The sequence below is a fragment of the Marmota monax genome, unplaced genomic scaffold (assembly GCF_021218885.2).
Source record: "Marmota monax isolate L192 unplaced genomic scaffold, Marmota_monax_Labrador192_F-V1.1 WCK01_AAM20220418_F8-fsc00079, whole genome shotgun sequence".
NCBI classification, from domain to species: Eukaryota; Metazoa; Chordata; class Mammalia; order Rodentia; family Sciuridae; genus Marmota; species Marmota monax.
In genome coordinates, this window is record NW_026694099.1 from 8,554,491 (window position 1) to 8,575,150 (window position 20,660).

At 37.4% G+C, this 20,660-nt stretch overlaps 2 protein-coding genes across 16 annotated transcripts in view; one reads left to right on the forward strand and one right to left on the reverse strand.

Moving 5' to 3' along the window:
* The window catches only part of Ap4s1 (adaptor related protein complex 4 subunit sigma 1), a 33,144-nt gene extending 16,416 nt beyond the window's left edge, over positions 1–16,728 (forward strand). For both annotated transcript variants that reach the window (XM_046465321.2, XM_058585855.1), the window contains exons 4-6: positions 266–334; positions 6,799–6,810; positions 16,223–16,728. In XM_046465321.2, coding sequence (XP_046321277.1) covers positions 266–334; positions 6,799–6,810; positions 16,223–16,351 — 210 coding nt within the window. In that variant the 3' untranslated portion in view covers positions 16,352–16,728. The remainder of the gene's footprint in view (positions 1–265; positions 335–6,798; positions 6,811–16,222) is intronic.
* Positions 16,729–16,841: 113 nt separating this feature from the next.
* Positions 16,842–20,660, reverse strand: part of Hectd1 (HECT domain E3 ubiquitin protein ligase 1) — a 99,606-nt gene continuing 95,787 nt past the window's right edge. For all 14 annotated transcript variants that reach the window (XM_058585850.1, XM_058585849.1, XM_046465308.2 and 11 more), the window contains one exon: positions 16,842–20,587. In XM_058585850.1, coding sequence (XP_058441833.1) covers positions 20,450–20,587 — 138 coding nt within the window. In that variant the 3' untranslated portion in view covers positions 16,842–20,449. The remainder of the gene's footprint in view (positions 20,588–20,660) is intronic.

Genomic DNA, 20,660 nt, shown 5'->3' on the forward strand with positions numbered 1-20,660 from the left:
TTCAGTTGGGTCAGATTCAACATTGACCACAAAGAAATCTTAGAGGTTAAGGTCTTCTCCATTTCTTTCATTAATAAGCATCTTTTAAATAAGGGAGAAGTAGAACTATTCTGAATATTGGTCAATGGAAAGTTACTTTGCTCACATTTGTTCCCTTGGTCACATGCTCTAAAACCTGGGAACTGACCAACTGACCGGCCATTTCTGTGTCTGATTTGCTTGAGGGCCATGCTAAAATTCATTGCATATTCGTCTTTTATTTCAGAATGAGATGGCTATTTATGAATTCATCCACAATTTTGTGGAAGTTTTAGACGAGTACTTCAGCCGAGTGGTAAGTCTAATGACTAAAAAGTGTTTTTGTTTTTTGAACCCAGTTTTCTAGAAATTAGGTCATGTTGGGTATAGCTTAAGATTATTTGTTACTATAGAGCTTTAATGTGTAAAAGTTAAAACTCAAATGATGTTACATTTTCTTTATCTTTCCTTCTGGCTCATCTAACATATCTGCAAACTTATATGTTTTAGGTATTTTTCAAGACTCAGCTCTTAAAAAACTATGTACCTCTTAGTTTTTTTTTTTTTACACTTTAAAATATAACTTTATTTTTTTTTTTAATTTTTTATTGTTGGTTGTTCAAAACATTACAAATTTCTTGATATATCATATTTCACACTTTGATTCAAGTGGGTTATGAACTCCCATTTTTACCCCATATACAGATTGCAGAATTACTTCAGTTACACATCCATTGATTTACATATTGCCATACTAGTGGTGTTCTGCTGCCTTTCCTATCCTCTACTATCCCCCCACCCCTCCCTCCCCTCCCCTCCCCTCTTCTCTCTCTACCCCCTCTACTGTCATTCATTTCTCCCCCTTGTATTATTTTTCCCTTTCCCCTCACTTCCTCTTGTATGTACTTTTGTATAACCCTGAGGGTCTCCTTCCATTTCCATGCAATTTCCCTTCTCTCTCCCTTTCCCTCCCACCTCTCATCCCTGTTTAATGTTAATCTTCTTCTCATGCTCTTCGTCCCTACTCTGTTCTTAGTTACTCTCCTTATATCAAAGAAGACATTTGGCATTTGTTTTTTAGGGATTGGCTAGCTTCACTTAGCATAATCTGCTCTAATGCCATCCATTTCCCTGCAAATTCTATGATTTTGTCATTTTTTAATGCAGAGTAATACTCCATTGTGTATAAATGCCACATTTTTTTTTATCCATTCGTCTATTGAAGGGCATCTAGGTTGGTTCCACAGTCTTGCTATTGTGAATTGAGCTGCTATGAACATCGATGTAGCAGTGTCCCTGTAGCATGCTCTTTTTAGGTCTTTAGGGAATAGACCGAGAAGGGGAATAGCTGGGTCAAATGGTGGCTCCATTCCCAGCTTTCCAAGAAATCTCCATACTGCTTTCCAAATTGGCTGCACCAATTTGCAGTCCCACCAGCAATGTACAAGGGTACCCTTTTCCCCACATCCTCGCCAGCACTTGTTGTTTGACTTCATAATGGCTGCCAATCTTACTGGAGTGAGATGGTATCTTAGGGTGGTTTTGATTTGCATTTCTCTGACAGCTAGAGATGGTGAGCATTTTTTCATGTACTTGTTGATTGACTGTATGTCCTCCTCTGAGAAGTGTCTGTTCAGGTCCTTGGCCCATTTGTTGATTGGGTTGTTTGTTTTCTTATTGTCTAATTTTTTGAGTTCTTTGTATACTCTGGATATTAGGGCTCTATCTGAAGTGTGAGGAGTAAAGATTTGTTCCCAGGGTGTAGGCTCCCTATTTACCTCTCTTATTGTTTCTTTTGCTGAGAAAAAACTTTTTAGTTTGAGTAAGTCCCATTTGTTGATTCTAGTTATTAACTTTTGTGCTATGGGTGTCCTATTGAGGAATTTGGAGCCCGACCCCACCGACTGTAGATCGTAGCCAACTTTTTCTTCTATCAGACGGCGTGTCTCTGATTTGATATCAAGCTCCTTGATCCATTTTGAATTAACTTTTGTGCATGGCGAGAAAAAGGGATTCAGTTTCATTTTGTTGCATATGGATTTCCAGTTTTCCCAGCACCATTTGTTGAAGATGCTATCCTTCCTCCATTGCATGCTTTTAGCCCCTTTATCAAATATAAGATAGTTGTAGTTTTGTGGATTGGTTTCTGTGTCCTCTATTCTGTACCATTGGTCCACCCACCTGTTTTGGTACCAGTACCATGCTGTTTTTGTTACTATTGCTCTGTAGTATAGTTTGAAGTCTGGTATCGCTATACCGCCTGATTCTCACTTCCTGCTTAGCATTGTTTTTGCTATTCTGGGTCTTTTATTTTTCCATATGAATTTCATGATTGCTTTCTCTATTTCTACAAGAAATGCCGTTGGGATTTTGATTGGCATTGCATTAAACCTATAGAGAACTTTTGGTAATATCGCCATTTTGATGATGTTAGTTCTGCCTATCCATGAACAGGGAATATTTTTCCATCTTCTAAGATCTTCTTCTATTTCTCTCTTTAGGGTTCTGTAGTTTTCATTGTATAAGTCTTTCACCTCTTTTGTTAGGTTGATTCCCAAGTATTTTATTTTTTTTTGAAGATATTGTGAATGGAGTGGTTGTCCTCATTTCCATTTCAGAGGATTTGTCGCTGATATACAGGAATGCCTTTGATTTATGCGTGTTGATTTTATATCCTGCCACTTTGCTGAATTCATTTATTAGCTCTAATAGTTTCTTTGTAGACCCTTTTGGGTCTGCTATGTACCTCTTAGTTTTTAATTCTTTTTACTTAGTTACAAAATTTTATTGTCTAACTTACTCTCTTCTTTCCTCTGCTTTCCATCCAAAGACAACAGTACCTTTTCACATTAAGAATCATTTTCATTCAAACCCTTGCTTTAAGGGTGAAAACTCAGCTCCCCTTAATGAGTTCCATTCTAGCCATCCTTATTTTCTTTTTTTAAATATTTTTTTAGTTATTGATGGGCCTTTATTTAATTATTTTTTTATATTTGGCACTGAGATTCAAACCCAGTACTTCACACATGCTAGGCAAGTCCTCTACTACTGAGCTATAACTCCAATCCCCCTTATTTTATTTTAATAGATATACTGAAATATAATTTGCATACTATTCAATTTGTCCATTTAAAATGTATAATTGGGTTTTTGTATTTACATAGTCCTGCAGCTCATTACCACAGTTTAAGGAAATTTCATCATCCAACAAACATCATGCACATTAGCATTTTCCCCTAAATATTCCCCTCCACCTATTCCAGGCCTTGAGTAACCACTAATCTATTTTGTGTCTTTATGCATTGGCCTGTTCTAGACATTTTAGATAAATAGAATTTTCCAAAATGTGGTCTTTGTGGCTATTTTTTTTAAACTAGCATATTGTTTTAAGATCCATATGATATGGTATATATCAGCACTTTTACTTTTCATTATGCAATATCTTCCATTTTATGGATATACTGTATTTTCTTTATCTGTTTGTCAGTTGATGGACAAACACCATTTGTTGAAAAAACTATTTCCCTCCAGTGAATTGTCTTGGTACCTTTATTGTGTGTCATTTGATCATAAATATGAGGGCTGATTTTTGGACTCTCATTTCTATTCCATTCCATTGGTCTATATGTTTATCCTTATGCTAGTCCTTTACAATATTGATTCTGTAGCTTGCAGTTAGCTTGAAAACCAGTCTTAAAAAAGAATCAATTGGGTTTTGAGTTTGATCCCCAAAACCACAAACAAACAAAAACATGTGAATATGGTTTACTTGCTATGATAGGCCTTCCTGAGCCTTGAGTAGACATTCTTTGGTAGTAGCAATGGTAAAGGCTAATTATTTTTCAAGGTTGTTTGTTTAACTTTGCTTTTATGTAAAAGGATTAGGAAGGAATTCTTTCCAAACTTCTTCCTGAGGCAATAGTGGAGTCGAATCCATAATTAATAATATTGAGTACACCAAAACCTGCAAAAGGCAAAACTCATTCAGAAGTTATATCTTCAGTCAAACTCCTAAGGCCAGCATTGAATTCTGGCAAACATCTTCACGGGCCAATCAACTAGCTAGTCTTTGTTGCCTTGGAGTGGTAGTTCTCAAAGTCTGGTTCCTGGCGCCGCAGCAAGTACTGGAAACGATTAGAAATACAAATCCTGAGCCCACTTCAGACCACTGAATCAGAAACTCTGGGTGGAGGCCCCCTCATTCTGATGCATGTTCAAGTTTTTGAACCATTACTTTAGTTCCTGAAGTTTGCTGTCAGCGATTTCCTAATTCAGGGAGTGAAGCTGAGAAGATAGTGGCCAGCAGTGAGACAGGACATCTGTCCAGGAAGGGATTGGTGCCCTGCAAAGCTGAAGAGGTCAAGAGGTCAGGCCATTCCCAAGACAGGCCCTTAGGGAACAGACAGCATTGGGACTAGCTTTAAAAATATCTCTCTGTTGATTGCTTGGAGACAGTACCACAGACCAGCACTGTCCATAAAACCTTCTGCAATATCACAAATGTTCTATATCCATGCAACCTAGTATGGTTATATCCATGCAACCTAGTATGGTAGGCACTAGCCGTGTGTGGCTTTTAATACTTGAAATGTGGTTAGTGTAACTGAGGAATTGAAATTTAAGTGCTAGTTAACTGTAACTAATTTAAATTTAAATCACCACATTAGCACAGTGGTTACCATATTGAACAGTATAGCTCTACCTCCTACTTATCTCCTGGTGACCACTCTCATGTTAAGCTAGACTTGTTGCTAGTCAGGGTCTGTGATTCTGGGCTGGCAATGATTAGCTATTTTAAGTTAACACACACCAAGAAGATTATAATTTCTGAAAACAACAATGTCTTTAACTTGGGAAAATAAAAAGTGAGTACAAGCACTATCATTGTTTTTTTAAAAAAAATATTATTATTATATTCAGTAACTAAAAATAAATAGCACATTGTTGAATTATAGCTATAATTTTAGGGAGAGAGAGTCAGTGACCACATAAACCACAGAAGTAAAGATTAAAATTTACTTTAGGCTAGGCAATTATGCAGGACTTGGACTGCACTAGGGATGACCTAGTTTAGGATGAAACCATACCAAAAAGAAGAGGAAGAGAGGAGAGTACTAATAGGAAAGAAAACAGGATCTGTCCCACTCATCGAGAGTGCTTTGTCATCTAAGATTTATTTTTAGGTTTGTGCATTTTAAACATGCTTTCTGAGGATATTTTTCATCTTAGAAGAGTTTCCAGATTTTAAATTTTAGAGGTCTGTCTCATGCTGTCTCGGCTGAAAGCAGCATCTCGGCATCACATTTTAAGAACCAAAAGCCAAACCAATTAACTTCAAAGAAGGCACTTCCACAGAGGTGAGGGCTATTGCTATTGAGGAAAATGTAGCAGGGGTTTCAATGCCACATTTGAGAGACCTGAAGTCCTTTCACCCTCTGAGACTTTTTCATTATATAAATATCTATTTTGATTGAAAAAAAATTTAAATACATACAAGTAGAATGAAAGAGGAGGGTGGCTACATGCCATTATACATTTGTCCAGAAACAGACTGTACAACACCAGAGTGAACCCTAATTTGAACTGTTGACTCTGCACAGCACAGCAGTGATGTGTCCAGGTTGGCTCATCAGTTGTAACAAAGACACTTCTCTGGTGACAGGGTGACACAACATTCATGCGTGTGTGAAGGCAGGGTATATATACATTGGATATCTCTGCTACTCTAAAAAAATTAAGCATTTTTTTAAAGTGGGGGAAGGAGTATCAGTAAGCCATCACTTAGTGATAAATGCTGCTAAGAACATTTCCTCTTAGACTTTATATATCTGTCTGTATCTCTAGAACATGCATCTCTACATACATATGTGCAAGTCATATATCATCCCTCAGTATCTGTGGGGCATTTGTTCCAGGACAAATCCTACCCTGATGGATTCTCAAATCCCCAGATGTTCAAGTTCCTTATATTAAATGGCTTGGTGTTTGCATGTAATCTGTGCCTATCCTCTCACATACTTTTAATCATCTCTAGATTACTTATAATACCCAGTACAAATTGATGCTATGTAAATAGTTTTAATCATTTTATTAATGACAGGAGGATAAAAGTTTGTACTTGTTCAGTACAGACACAATTTTTTCACCTTAATAGACACTTACCAGCCTCACTGTGAATATCATATCACATACCATTGTCTGATTGTTTCCTTAGGATAGATGTGTATAAGTAAAATCAATGGATTCAAAGGGTATAGCACATTGCTGAGGTTTCTGATACACATATCAAATTACCTACCATCTGTAAAGGTTGAGTTAGTTGATTATTCCCTTGATTTTTTTTTTTTTCTTGGTGGTACAGGGGATTGAACCTAAGGGTGTTCTACTACTGAGCTACACCCCCAGGCCTTTTTATTTTATTTTGAGACTGGGTTTTCCTAAGTTGCCAAGGCTGGCCTTGAACTTGTGATCCTCCTACCTCAGCCTCCCAAGTTGCTGGGATTACAGGTGTGTGCCACTGTGCTCAGTTTATGTCCTGTATTTTCTGAAGATGAATTATTCTGCCCTCAAAAATTCTTCTAGCCTGCATTTTTTGTTTGTTTGTTTGTTTTTAGCTGCAGTACCCAAGTCAGGGCTCATGCTCTTGCTTAGGCTTCTGTATACACAGCAGCAGCCTCTCCTGCTGCTGTTAGGCTTGAGGCAGAGCAGTTGCTGCCTGTGCTCAGAGTGTCCAGTCCCTGTGTGTCCTTCTTACCTGTGCATTCTTTTTCTCTTTTCCAGAGTGAACTAGATGTATCCTTTTTCAATACTGTTTTCCACAGTATTTGGCAAAGCAGAAGTGCCATGGGGCAGGAAAACGGTTCAACAGATTCCAGAATGTCTGTCATCAGCAACTGATAGGACAGCCAGAGGTGCAGGTGTTTCACATAATCCTACCACAGCCTTTTTTACAGACAATTTTTTTAAGACTCTTTTTTTTCCCCCAGACAGGGCAATGTTATGGCATTTGTTAATAATAACTATTATATAGTAACTTCTTTTAAGCACATGGAATAGGCTTGTTCAAAATGAATATAACAGCCAGAAGGGGCTTCATCTTCGGAGAGAGAGAATGGGTTTTCAGGGATGCAGGTATAAATCTCTAGAAATCCCCTCATGATCAGAAGAAGGCCTTCAGGGTTGATAAACTAAAGGGTTAAAGAAATTGCCTGGCTTGTATTCCTTTTATAGCAGATAAAGTTCTCCTTTTCTTTCTTTTAAAACAAAAATGCTTAAGGACCCCCAAGAACAAATATTGCTTAGAATACTGTAGGCCTACAGATTTTGGCAGAAACCCACTAGGCTTTGTGTGAGTGCTCTACAGGAATATTGACTTTTTTAAAAAATATTTTTTAGTTGGTTGATGGGCCTTTATTTTATTCATATGTGGTGCTGAGAATTGAACCCAGTGCCTGACACATGCAAGGCAAGCACTCTACCACTCAGCCATAACCCCTACCCAGGAATATTGACTTTTAATTTAATTTTTCTTCAAACAATCTGTAAAGGGATAAAGAAGTCCTTTGAAAATCCATCAAGCTTGAATCTAAAATAGTAACACTAATTGTGATAAATATCTACTAAAATATATTTAGTACATAACAAATATATATTAATTATAATTAATGTTTATGTGTATACATACATTCATATGTTTGTCTCTATATATAAATTAGACACCTATGCCAAGAACCAGTATTTTTTTTTTTTAAAGAGAGAGTGAGAGATAGGTAGAGAGAGAGAGAATTTTAATATTTATTTTTTAGTATTTGGCGGACACTACATCTTTGTTTGTATGTGGTGCTGAGGATCGAACCCGGGCCGCACGCATGCCAGGCGAGCGCGCTACCGCTTGAGCCACATCCCCAGCCCAAGAACCAGTATGTTTACATCAACTTGATATTCTGGGGAATGACCATTTACCTGTTATGATGATAGGAAATACCCTGTTGATAAAATACATTTACAGGCAGAATTTGGAAGCTTCTTTAACTGGGAAAAACTAAGTGCCCTCTGGTGGTAAGTGACCTAAATCTACCATCCCTTTGACCTAGGAGACCCAAGACCAGGAAATATGTCCATATTTTTATTCAGCATATAAACTCTTTTTTAAAAAAAAAAACAAAACTTTTTTTAGATGTTGATGGACCTTTATTTTATTCATTTATTTATATGCTGTGCTGAGTATAGAACCCAGTGCCTCACACATGCTAGGCAAGTGCTCTACCACTGAGCCACAATCCCAGCCGAGTAACACTGTATCTTAACTAGATTGTTTAAAGCAATTCAAGATAAATATTTTCCTACTTGTACAAAGAAGTTAGGGGAAAAAAGGCTTTAGATTTAAAAATCAGGAAGATGGCTAGGGCTAATAGGCACTTTGTTAGGAGTGCAGAAACTCAATATCCATTAAGTAACTATATGTATTGGACAAGGCACACAACCCCTCATCTCAAAATGAGAGAACTATACAGAAGAGCTTTAGCAGCCCTCTCAGTTGGAATCTCCATGAGTCCAGGTAAATGAGCTAAATAACCTCACACCTACAGCAGGAAGTCTTATAAGTCTAGAAACCCAGAAAATTAAAGTGAATCAGATGTAACAGAGTATATAGTATAGTTGGATTAGTTGTACTGATGTGTCAGACATTAACTGGATTTTTATTGGAAGTAGAAATAGGTGTACTTGTCTTTGTATCCTGCTCTTATCTGACACATATATGTGTAATGACCTCTAGCATTCTAGTTTGAATTTAATTTCCCTACCAAGACACATAATTTGTATCTTTCCCTTTCATTTTACATGGTTTTATTTTTGCCCTCCCTTTCTCTCTGACCAAGTTTTATATTTATTTTATATTACATACACACCTCTCTTCTGTGACATTTATAAAAGGTTGTCACCTTTAGCCTTATGAAAAAAAAAATCCAAAACCCATGACTTTCCTCTGCTTGCTACATAGTTCTTTTGTCCAGGAGAACTTCTACAGACCAGTCCATAACAGAAATAGAGGGGAACCTTTTAGAGCCTCAACTATAGTTTCCTGTTCCCTCCAGTTAGAGTCATACATTTTGTATCATCTTTCTTTAGCATGTAAGCAGGACATACTGGAGCAGCTAGCATTGTTCAGGTCTGCTCTGCCAGACTTTGGGATTGAAAGATGAAAACAAGTAACTATCATAATTGCAATCAGGAGCTGGTTTTCCCAATATACAGAGCACATAATCTCTGTTTGCTCAGCCTTCAGAAAGACTTCCTTGTCAGCACACCTAGGGCAGCCATGATTTAAGGCTTGGTTTGGTACAGCAAGAGGAGAGGGAAGTGAAAACCTCATGAAAGTCCCAAGGCGCCACTTATTCAGTTTTTTTCTCCAGAAGTTTTCTTCTTTTTTTTTTTTTTTTAATTTATTGATTTATTTTCCAGTAGAATGCATTTTGACATATGGTACACAAATGGAGCACAACTTCTCATTCCTCTGGCCGTACATGGTTCAGAGTCACTCCAGTCATGTAGTCAGTCATGCATGCATTTAGGGTAATAATGTCTGTCTCTTTTAACTGTCCTTCCCATTCCCACAGAAGCTTTTCCATCCTGATGCTTTTAAAGGATGGGGAAGTTTCTCAGAGCCCACAAGGTTGGACTTTGAGAAATAAATAGAATACACTATTTGCATTTCTCTCTAGTATAGGCCTGTTCTAATTCTAGTAAAACTAACATTACAGAGCAAGACAGATGGGATTTAAAAAAGAAATGACCCAAACACAAAAAACCAGGACAGAAAATCTGACTTGTTGAAAACCCTCCCATCCCAGTAAGTGAAACCCTCTGGTGCATAGTGTCAGGTGGGGCAGATTGCCCCCTGGGGACCAGGCACAGCAGTGACCTAAATCATTCACAACTGTGAACAGGCTCCTGTACTCTTCAAAGTCCCTTCCCTGCACTGGACTGAAATGCTGCCTGAGGACTCAGGAGGCCTCATTTCTATAGGAAAGTTCACCCCATCTCATAGCTTGGTAGACTTTTTCAAGACTTCAAATTTCATGAACTAAGATTGATTTGTTTAAGAACCAACTGATGAGACTCCCCCGTATGCCTGCTCTGGATTCCCAGAAGGCTTGCTTTTCTCCAGGTAATTCAAACTGAAAGGAATGGCCTGCCTTCCCCTCTGCTCCATGGTCAGAGGATGGCACCAGTGACCAGCACTGTCTGCGAGATGTACCAACACCTCCTCAATTTGGTAATCATCTATTGTATACATGAAGGTACAGAAAACCTCAACAGCCTTTTTGGTATTTGCTGCCTTTAAAGAGGCTGAAAAAAAAAAAAAAAAAGAAAAAAGAGGCTGAAACACTTGTTTTATTTTGGCTGTAATGGAACACATTTATATGCCTTCTGACCTGGACAACCAGTCTTTTTCTTGGGTCCCATTCTGCTCTGCTTCAGCAGCAACCCCAATCCTCCCTACTCATGGTCCCATGGCACAAGGATGCTGACCTGAATCCTAAAGGCCTTCCCCCTCCACTTTCTGGCTTTTCAGGTGCCAGACATTCCAGAGCCTGCTAGTAGGGCCTATGGAGGCATTTCTCCCAAATCCACCCCAGGACTGGGAGCAAGAATAAAAAAGCAGTACTCAGGCAGGGTAATTGGGATGTCCCATACATGCATGGGAAGAGAAGCACTAGCATCCCTATGCATGCTGTTGTGTCCCCTCTACTAAACAAATATAAGCTAGGCCTAGAATCCACAATGTATTCTTTTTTTGGAGGGAGGGGTACTAGGGATTGAACTCAGGGGTGCTTTACCATTGAGCTACATCCCCAGCCCTTTTTATTTTTTGAGACAGATTCTCACTAAGTTACTGAGCTAGCTACCTTTCAAGTTGCTGGAATTACAGGCATGTGCCACTGTACAATGCCACAATGTATTCTTGTCTGAAAACCCTTTTGAATGTTTGTTTTTATTTTATAAATCCCGAAAGGTGATTGATTCTAGAACCCTAAAGCTCCTATGGGTAATATGAAAGCAGCCTGCTTCATCCTCTGTTTATGGCTGCTGCGGGTCAAGGTATAGGGAAGGGTCTCAGTGCTCTATGCCCCATGCCTCAGCCAGCATCTAGCAAGATGTTTCTTGAAGGGGTGGCATGAAGGCAGCAGTGATTGGCACCACCAAGACTTTCAAGTAGGTGCTGATCAGGACTTCCTAAAGTCTTACATACCTTTAGAGGTCCAGAAACCAGAATGAAGCTTCTCTCCATTGGAGATAATCTCAGCCTAATTTAATGAGAAATTGCAAAAGTACTTGTTCAAACTAGGAGCAACAGAAATGAAAGCCAAAAGAACAAAACATTCTTCAAGGAAGCCATCCCATACTGAGAGGACAGCTTCTCACTGAACTGAAATTCTCTACATGTTCTCTTAGAAAGTTAAATTGATAATCAGTTAATGAAGTGACTACAAAAGGATTTCTTTTGACGTATGCTACAGCATATAACTACTTCAAGAATGGGTTGGTATTACCAGAAAGGACAGTCCTCTCCTTCAAAGGTTAGAGTCAGGAGCTGAGTATTTTGGAGTTGAAAGAACACACAATTATGTTAAACCTTGCTTTTTAGAGGAAGAGGTTCTCATGTCCTCAGTCCAGACAGTTACTGTATGGCAGAGTTGCAACTGCCTCTAGGTTTCCCGAGTGCTTGACTCAAGGGTTATAAATTCAGTAAAGTTGTTTTCTGAGGGGGGGGGGCGGGGAGCGGGGGATGGTCTCCCTGTATTGCTCAGGCTGTCTTGAACTTCTGGGCTCAAGTGATCCTCCCTCCTCAGCCTCCAGAGTGCTGAGGTATCACTATGCCTAGCTAAATTTGATACTTTAAAAAAAAATTACTAATCATCTGTGGACTGTGAAAATTTAGTCTCTAAGGAAACATTTTAAAATGCCTGTTGCTAGTAGTCTTGGTGTTGTCAAAGCTTTGTGAGTAAGAGAAAAGTTTTAGAGAAGCATGTTTGTCTTTAGTTAGAGGAGTCAAAAAGATGAATAATCTTGCCAGGTATAGTGGCACACGCCTATAATCCCAGCAGTTTGGGACGCTGAAACAGGATAGCTGGGGATGAGGCTCAGTGCTTAAGTGCCCCTGGGTTCAATATCTGATATTAAAAAAATAAAAAATGAACAATCTTAAAGTATCTGTGAATGTCTTAGGTGCTGGGGTTGTGGCTCAGTGGTATAGAACTTGCCTAGCATGTGTGAGGCACTGGGTTTGAGTCTTAGCACAATAAATAAATAAATATCCATCAATAACTAATAAAATATTAAAAAAAAAAAAAGTATGTCTTAGCCAGGCATGGTGGCGCATGCTTGTAATCCTAGCAACTGGGAGGCCGAAGCAGGAGGATTGCAAATTCAAAGCCAACCTCAGCAACTTAGGGAGGCCCTAAGCCACTTAGCAAGACTGTCTCAAAATAAAAAGGGCTGGGGATGGGGCTCAGTGGTTAAGCACCTCAATGTTTATAGCAGCACAATTCACAATAGCTGAACTGCGGAACCAACCTAGATGTCCTTTAGTAGATGAATGGATAAAGAAAATGTGATATATTTTTGTGTGTGTATGTGTGTGTATGTATGTATATGTGTGTGTGTGTGTGTGTGTGTATATATATATATATATATATATATATATATATATGGAATATTCCTCAGCATTAAAAGAGAAAACATCATGGCATTTGCAGGTAAATAGATGGAGTTGGAAAATATAATGTTAAGTGAAGTAAGCCAATCCCAAAAAACCTAATGCCAAATGTTTTCTCTGCTATAAGGATGCTGATTCATAATGGGGATGGGGCAGGGAGCATGGGAGGAATAGATGAACTCTAAATAGGGCAAAGGGGAGGGAGGAGAAGGGAGGGAGTGTGGGGGGTAGGAAAGGCAGTGGAATGAGTTTTCTCACTTTTAATTAAAGGATAACTAGACCAACACGGTATTAAAGTACCATGTTGAGAAAAGTGTTTTATGATCCAGAGATCCCAATTCCAAGGTAAGGCCTATAAAGAATTCAATCGCTTTAATTAAAAAGCTGATTTCAAGGGGCTGGGGTTGTGGCTCAGTGGTAGAACGCTTGCTTTGCATGTGTGAGGCACTGGGTTTCACCCTCAGGACCACATATAAATAAATAAAGGTATTGGGTCCATCTAAAACTAAAACAATTTATTTTAAAAAAGGTCATTTAAAGTAGCACTAATCTTACAGGAACTCTATAAATGTTCAGCTCTAATCCACATTACATAGAAATTCAGAAAGGCTCTTAGGTTTCAAGGTTGAGAGAAAGTGTGACGTTAATAACTGTGCTCTTTAGGAAGCTGTTTCTAGTTCATGCCAGGTCCTTGAAGCCTATGAAAGAAAGGAGTTTCCTTAAGAATCTTTAGAGTTAGTCAAGTTCAATATAGCCTGAAGGTAAGTTTCTCCTTCAATAGTCCTTCTCAGCTCACTACATTAAGAGACCCACAGTCTAGGCCTTTCTTGCCTCCTCCTATTCCAAATGTCAGAGTTGAAATGTGTTTGTGTATTTATTGCCATGGGGCTTGGCATATAGGGTATTTTTTGGTCCTTGCTCACCTGGCATATGGCCCAAATGCCATTAATATTGGCTTTACCAGTGTGCACAAGTTGCTCATAAACCAAATCAAGATGTGAACAACAGCCGGATCCTTATTTTAAAGGAGTAACATGATTCCAGGGAGGAAATCAGCTTCCAGGTCTTCTGCTCACATTGGATTTGGTCTGGTTTCCCCCATTCGGTGCCAGCAGCTACATGATTACTAGGGTTTGAACTAGATACACAGGTAGACAGGCAATCACATGCCCACAGTATGATCTCAGAGTAACTCATGTTTCTAGAATGTTGGGAAATTCAGACTTGGCTGAAAGACTTTGTCCTTAGAGTGTGGGGCTGTGAGTGGTTGATATGATTCAGCAGTAAGTAAATTCTGATCTGAATTTCAAAACAATTGGGCATTTGCCCAAGGTGACATCTGAACTGCACATCTTCTTACCAAAAATGGAACAGTCCTCAGAGCAGGTTGATCCCTGAACCAATTCAAACAGATTAAAATTAGATTTCTTTCAAACTCAAAAGAAAATCATTTTGGAAAAGTTGCCATTTTCAAAGGCACTATAATTGCCCTCAGTGAATACAACAGGGGATTCTGTATACCTTTATTTAGGCAGCCGCCTGTGCTTTTCAGTCTCTGCCTCCTTCCCAGTCCTATACTGGGGATTGAACCCAGGGCCTTTGGTATGCTAGACAAGTCCTCTTCCACTGAGCTACATTTCCAGACCTTTTTTGAGACAGGGTCTCACTAAATTACAGTGGCTGGCCTGGAACTTGGATCCTCCTGCCTCAGCTTCCAGAGTAGCTGGGATTATAGGCCCTATGAGCCACTATGTCTGGCTCAACTGCTTTTTAAAAAAAAACATTTACCTGGCTATCATTCCCACTTTGTCTCAGCTTGTACATTCTGGCTTCTGGATCTGGTGAACAGGTTTGAGTCAAGGGCCTAGCATTCATTCCAGTCCCAGTTTGGCCGTGGGAAAAGCAATCAACTATATAATTGGAAGACATTATTAATAGGTAGATTAGAGTAAACCTTTTTTTTTCCCCCCACTGGGTCACTTAAGGATAGTTCCCATCAACTCTTGAAAAAGTTAATTCTAATAAAGACTATTTATACAAAGCTTAATGAGATATTAACAGAGTCTAATAGAAACCTAAGTCATTCACAGTTTGGTTTGTCCCATTCTTTGTAGATGTACTTCACTAAGCAAATGTCACTTTGAACATCTGGAATTGTTTAAAAAAATAAAAATCAGGTGATAACTGAAGGGTTATGGAAAATAACATTCCTACAATAAGGATTTGTTCTAAGATTCACCATTCAATTATGAACTCCCCTAGTGTATTTAATCACTTCTTTGCTGAAGTATGTCTATTTGAAACAAGCTTTATTTTTTTCTCATAAATAGATGTCTTTAAAGTGGAAACACCACATATTAAAGTGTAAAACTGACTGGGCATGAGGATGCATGCCTATAATCCCAAGGATTCCTTAGGCTGAGGCAGAAGGATAGCAAGTTCAAGTCTAGCCTCTGCAACTTAGCAAGATTTTCAACTTAGTGAGACCCTGTCTCAAGATAAAAAGGGCCAAAAAGGATATAGGCTCAGTAGTAAAGCACCCCTGGGTTCAATCCCTGTACAAAAAACAATAAAATAATTAATTAAAGTATAAAATTCAGGAACATTCAACTATTGCCACTATCTCACTCCAGTTTCCCTTCTCCTTTCATGAAAGAAAAGGTAAGTACTCAAATGAAGGGGATTCTTGAGAGAATAATCTCTTTCTACTTTGCTATAAAGACACTGATTGGGGTAGAGATGGAGAGGGATCTGAGGGAGGGTGTCTACTCCAAAGCCTTAGGCCCTTCCTGAGAAGCCTGAAAAGCAGAGCAGTTAAGTCCAAACTCTGGGCCTAAATTCCAACTCTTGACATATACCACTTGTATGACTTTGGACAATGGCTTTAAGCTGTTTGCTCCTAGATAAAATGAGACTATATTAATATATGAAAAGCACTCAACATAATGCCTGGAACATAACGAATATTTAACAGATCATTGCTATTGTTGTTATTACTGTCCCAGAAGATTTTGCTCCTGAGGTGAGGTTATTTATTCTCTTGGCAAATGCTACTTGCTTTTGTTCTCCAGCTCTTAATAGGTTTTCTCCCTTTGGTTAAAAAATGTAGTTGTTACATTTCTATGCCTAATTTAACCTATTAGCTTAGTTATGTGTATACCAACATAATAATTTCAAATACCAATTTTATTATTTTTTATAATTCTTTTTTTTTGTAGTTGTAGATGGACAAAATCCCTTTATTTTATTTATTTTTATGTGGTGCTGAGGATCGAATCTAGTGCCTCCCATGTGCTAGGCAAGCACTCTGCCACTGAGCTAGAGCCCCAGTTCTGGATACCAATTTTAATTTCAGAAATTATCTACAAAAACCCTCATGCTAAGATTATTTTAGATTGGGGAAATTCGAAGCTAAGCTACAACTTATTATTTATTAAATGTTGACATATAACTCTAAAATTAATTTCCTTAATATGACCCTAGATAATGTTTAATTTGGATAAAGTACACATCATTTTGGACGAGATGGTGTTAAATGGCTGCATTGTGGAAACTAATCGGGCAAGAATTCTTGCCCCTCTACAAATTCTTGATAAGATGTCAGAAAGCTGAAGAGAAGGCTCTGCCAGATAGCATCAATTCATAGGAAATGTGAAGACCATTTGAAAAGAATATGGAAGACTACCTATTACGAAATGGGGTACCCTTCCAAACAATATAAATAGGTATTTCCCACAGTTCCTAAATGGAAAATAAAGCTATTTTAAAACATGTACAAAGAAAAATCTTCTCTTAACTGAGGCAAGTTTTATTTTCAGTAACTGTAAGTATATTTTTTTTCCCACTTCTTCAAATTTTATTGAGTACCTAAGAAATCCTCTTTGGTCTCTGCTTCCCTTTGCAAATTAAATTCAGGAATAGTAGGATGGTGGTAAGAAGAATGTGTGGCAGTTGTCTATTAGCCAATAAAATTTGTAAGTTGACTTAAACATGTGGCATTTTGATTTAAAACAGTCTTCTAGATGTTCTTGTTTTCCTTAAAAAAAAAAAAACTTAATAAAAATTACTTTTTAATAAATATTACTATAATACATACCTAAAGAAGATTATAGAATTAAATTTTATTTTCCAGTTCGTAAAAGCCTTTGATTCCATTTCTAGGGCAGTTAGCAATTACAATGCCATCATATGATTAACTCTGTAATGTTACTATCAAATAAAACATTAGAAGAGAACCCTTACAAATATCATTTATACCACATTTTAAAGGGTTTTTCTTACAAATAAGCTTGTTAATGAAATTTGTTTTAGTTCAAAGTTTAAAAATAAAATGCAAGAGAATAGCTCTGCTCAGTTTGGAATAAAATGACTTCTTATTCCTTTAGCTCCTCCTAGGATATCTCAGAAGCAAAATATGAAGTCCTATAGAACAACGTCCTATATCTCCAAAAACCTTTTGATGTGCTTTCACCACTGAGGCAACAGTGAAAAATACTGAACTGTCGTTGTTAAAAGTATTTATATATACACTTAGGAGTGGGAGTACAGGTGCAATGGAGGAGGATAGAGAGACAGACATTAAAATATCTTCCTATGTAATGTTTTAAGAGTTCTTTCAACTACAACACTCAGTTCTCCAGAATAGGACATAAATGAACATTCTAGGGACTAACTATGCAACACTGCTATTCTCTTTTGTGTATGTCTGAGGAGGGAATGAGGAGGCTTTTCCAAAAGTCTATGTACATATTTCAGTTTTCATCTACAAAGACCCAGAAAACTAGCCACAGTGGATTCCCAAGGCAAACCTGAGTTGCTGTGGACTCATCAAGAAGGCAGAGGGAAAGCTTATGGAGTGTGGGAACAATAAGCTAGCTGTAGGTGTGTAAAGATACAGCTTTGTATTAAGTTGCCACTGTCTGAGGAAAGCCCGTCTACATCAATGTAAGTGCTTTGGAGGTCTTTCTGAGACATTAGTTGGGAAACACTGTCCTAGTTGGTAAGCATTTAATCAGCAGCACATTCAGATAAGTGCGAAACTGGTACACCAGAAGCAGCTAGGGAGTGAACAAAATTAATTTTTGGGTCACACCAAAATAGTAGTGGAATTACATCTTGGCACAGATTTTAGCACCTTAAGAGAATAATAAGCTTAAAAAATATTAGGTAGATATCACAGGAAAAAATATTTAATAACATGGTGTATGTGGAGACCCTAGTAGATGATCCTCACAATACTTGACTCATTGAAAATAAACTGTAATGTGACTATTTTACCTATAGGCTGTGAAATCATCTCACTTCAGTAAGATACTTTCATTTTTCACACATAAAATATTTAGTAAACAGTTCTGATTTTATAAGACTCATCAATTTACCTACAGTAGCAACTTGCTAGACTAGGGCTCAGCAAACTTGTAAAAGGACACACAGTAAACATTTTAGGCTTTGTGAGCCATATGGTCTGTGCTAACTACACCACTCTAATGTTATGTACAAAAGCAAGCATAAGTAGAATATAAATGAATGAATATGTGCTCTAATAAAACCTATGCTGAAATTTAAGTTTCATATAATTTTCATATCATAAAATACTCATTAGTTTTCTTCAACCAATTAAAAAATTTAAAAAACCCCCTCATGGTTACATGGTTCTCAGGCCATATAAAAATGGGTGGCAGGCATAGTTTACCAACCCCTTTGCCAGGCCAATATTAGTAAAAGTTGACAATTAACAGATATTTTAGATACTTAAATAACGGCAATACTACACACATAAGCTGGATGTCAATTCTAACCCTAGTATAAAGGTTTAGTCATGTATTCAAGAATTTATTGAATAAACTACCACCACTACTTTTTGGACTGAAACAGGTTATACATTTAAGTATTGCTATTATACTTTTAACTTTTAGACTCACAGGGATCTGTGAAGCTGACATTGAGATGAAATATTTTAAATGTTGCCTCTGATTATACAATCACAATATTCTCATGCAGCAAATAAAAACAATATGGTTGGCCCTTCAAATCCATTGGTTTCATATCTGTGGATTCAACCAACAGTGAGTGACATTATTAGGGGGATAAAAAATATGCCTATAATCTACAGAACATGTAGATTGTTTTTCTTATCAATAACAAATGTTTATATAGCATTTACACTGTATTAGGTTATTATAAGTAATCTACAGATGATTTAAAATATACAAGAGGAAGTGCATGTGATATGCAAGGACTACATCACTTTATGTAATATATTTGAGCATGCTCAGATTGTGATATCCATGAGATGTTCTGTAACCAATCCTCCGAGGATACTGAAAGATGACTACCAAAATCATTAACTATAGAAGGAACTATGTCTTCTAATGTAGAAAGGTAATGTACCTTTTAAAAAGTAAATATTGGGTTATTTCAAACATGCATTTAGTGCCTTAAAACAAAGGCTCTTTGGAAGAATCAGGCCTAGTGACATTTCTTTCACCAATATGCACAGATAATAATAGGAGTGTAGAAAATGGAAATATAGCCCCTTCTCTAAAACCAAGAAATAGCAATATACTGGTTATTTCTTTTTGTACTGACACAACATTTAAAAATCATTGATTTTAGACTTCCACAGGTGAATAGCAGATCTGCTAATTTAAAAAGGTAACACAAATAACTGGCCATTTCTAGTTGAAGAATACCTTAAGACAACAAAACGGTAAGGTCACAAATATGTGAAAATTTCTTCCAATCTTTCAAGTTCAGTAAGTATATTTATTATAGAAAAGTAATTTTTTTTTCATGTAGTAATTTCAGAAAACTGAATTTGAATGATTCAAAATGACAGTATCTAGTTAAGTTCTTAGGTCTGATGACTGAAGTGAAATAGTCATGACACAGTTTTGTACGCTGCAAACATTTTAATGATTATTGTTGAGCATACATTTTGGAAATTTTTTACTTCAAACTGCAACATGTTAAATAAATGTTTATAATATACAAAGAAAATACAACCAAACATAAAACTTGCTTTAAGTGTGCCTTGCACCTAAGACCAGTGTTTTCCCCCCTTAATATATTTTTATTTTTGAGCTGCACATACTCATTTAAGAATTTGATCTTTATAGTATGGCATTTAGGAAATAAAAATATACTCCCACCTCAAAGAAATAAAAAGGTTGTGCATGATTATATGCCAAACAAAAAGAGAGAACACTAGAATACTCTGATAGTGCAGGCATCATTAAAAAGGAAAAGAAAAAGCTTGAGATGCTCATTAACTCTGTGTTTTAAGGAAGCAGGATTTTTGACCAAAAGTAGCTTAAAAGCCAGCAAAACAGATCAGTGATGGCAACTGTAGTGTGTGGGGTATGAAATGACAAACTTTACACAAATACACCGTTAGAAATTTACCAGTGAACACTGAAGATCTGAGAAGCTGCTCTTTGGAACAGTCAAGTAGGACCACCTTACTCCAGTCACAGAAGCCCTTGTAAAGCAACACAGTGTTCTGTGCTATATACTTGCTGGCTGAGTTGTTAAAGGATTGGTTTTATCATTAGCAGCTAACAAACTTATTCCACATGTTCTTAAAGCCTTAATGGTGGAAACAAAGGCAAATGTCATTAGCGTGGAGGATCATACACTTCTCTGCACACAAACACAAGAGGCTTCACTAGTATTTTTAAAGTCTCTGATGTCTCCCATTGCACTTCAAACTCAATTGAGATGAAAGCCTTTCTCCATTGTAGCAGCTAGCAAGCGTTCTCTCATGATCTCCTCTGAAGAATATTCAGGCAACTTAAGATAATGCACACATGTATTGACTGATGGATAGCTTGCATCAGTAGCATCAACCTACAAAAAGAAAGTAAAAATAACAGAAGATCATAGGCTTAAATATTTTTTCTCCCCTTCAATCATAATGTAA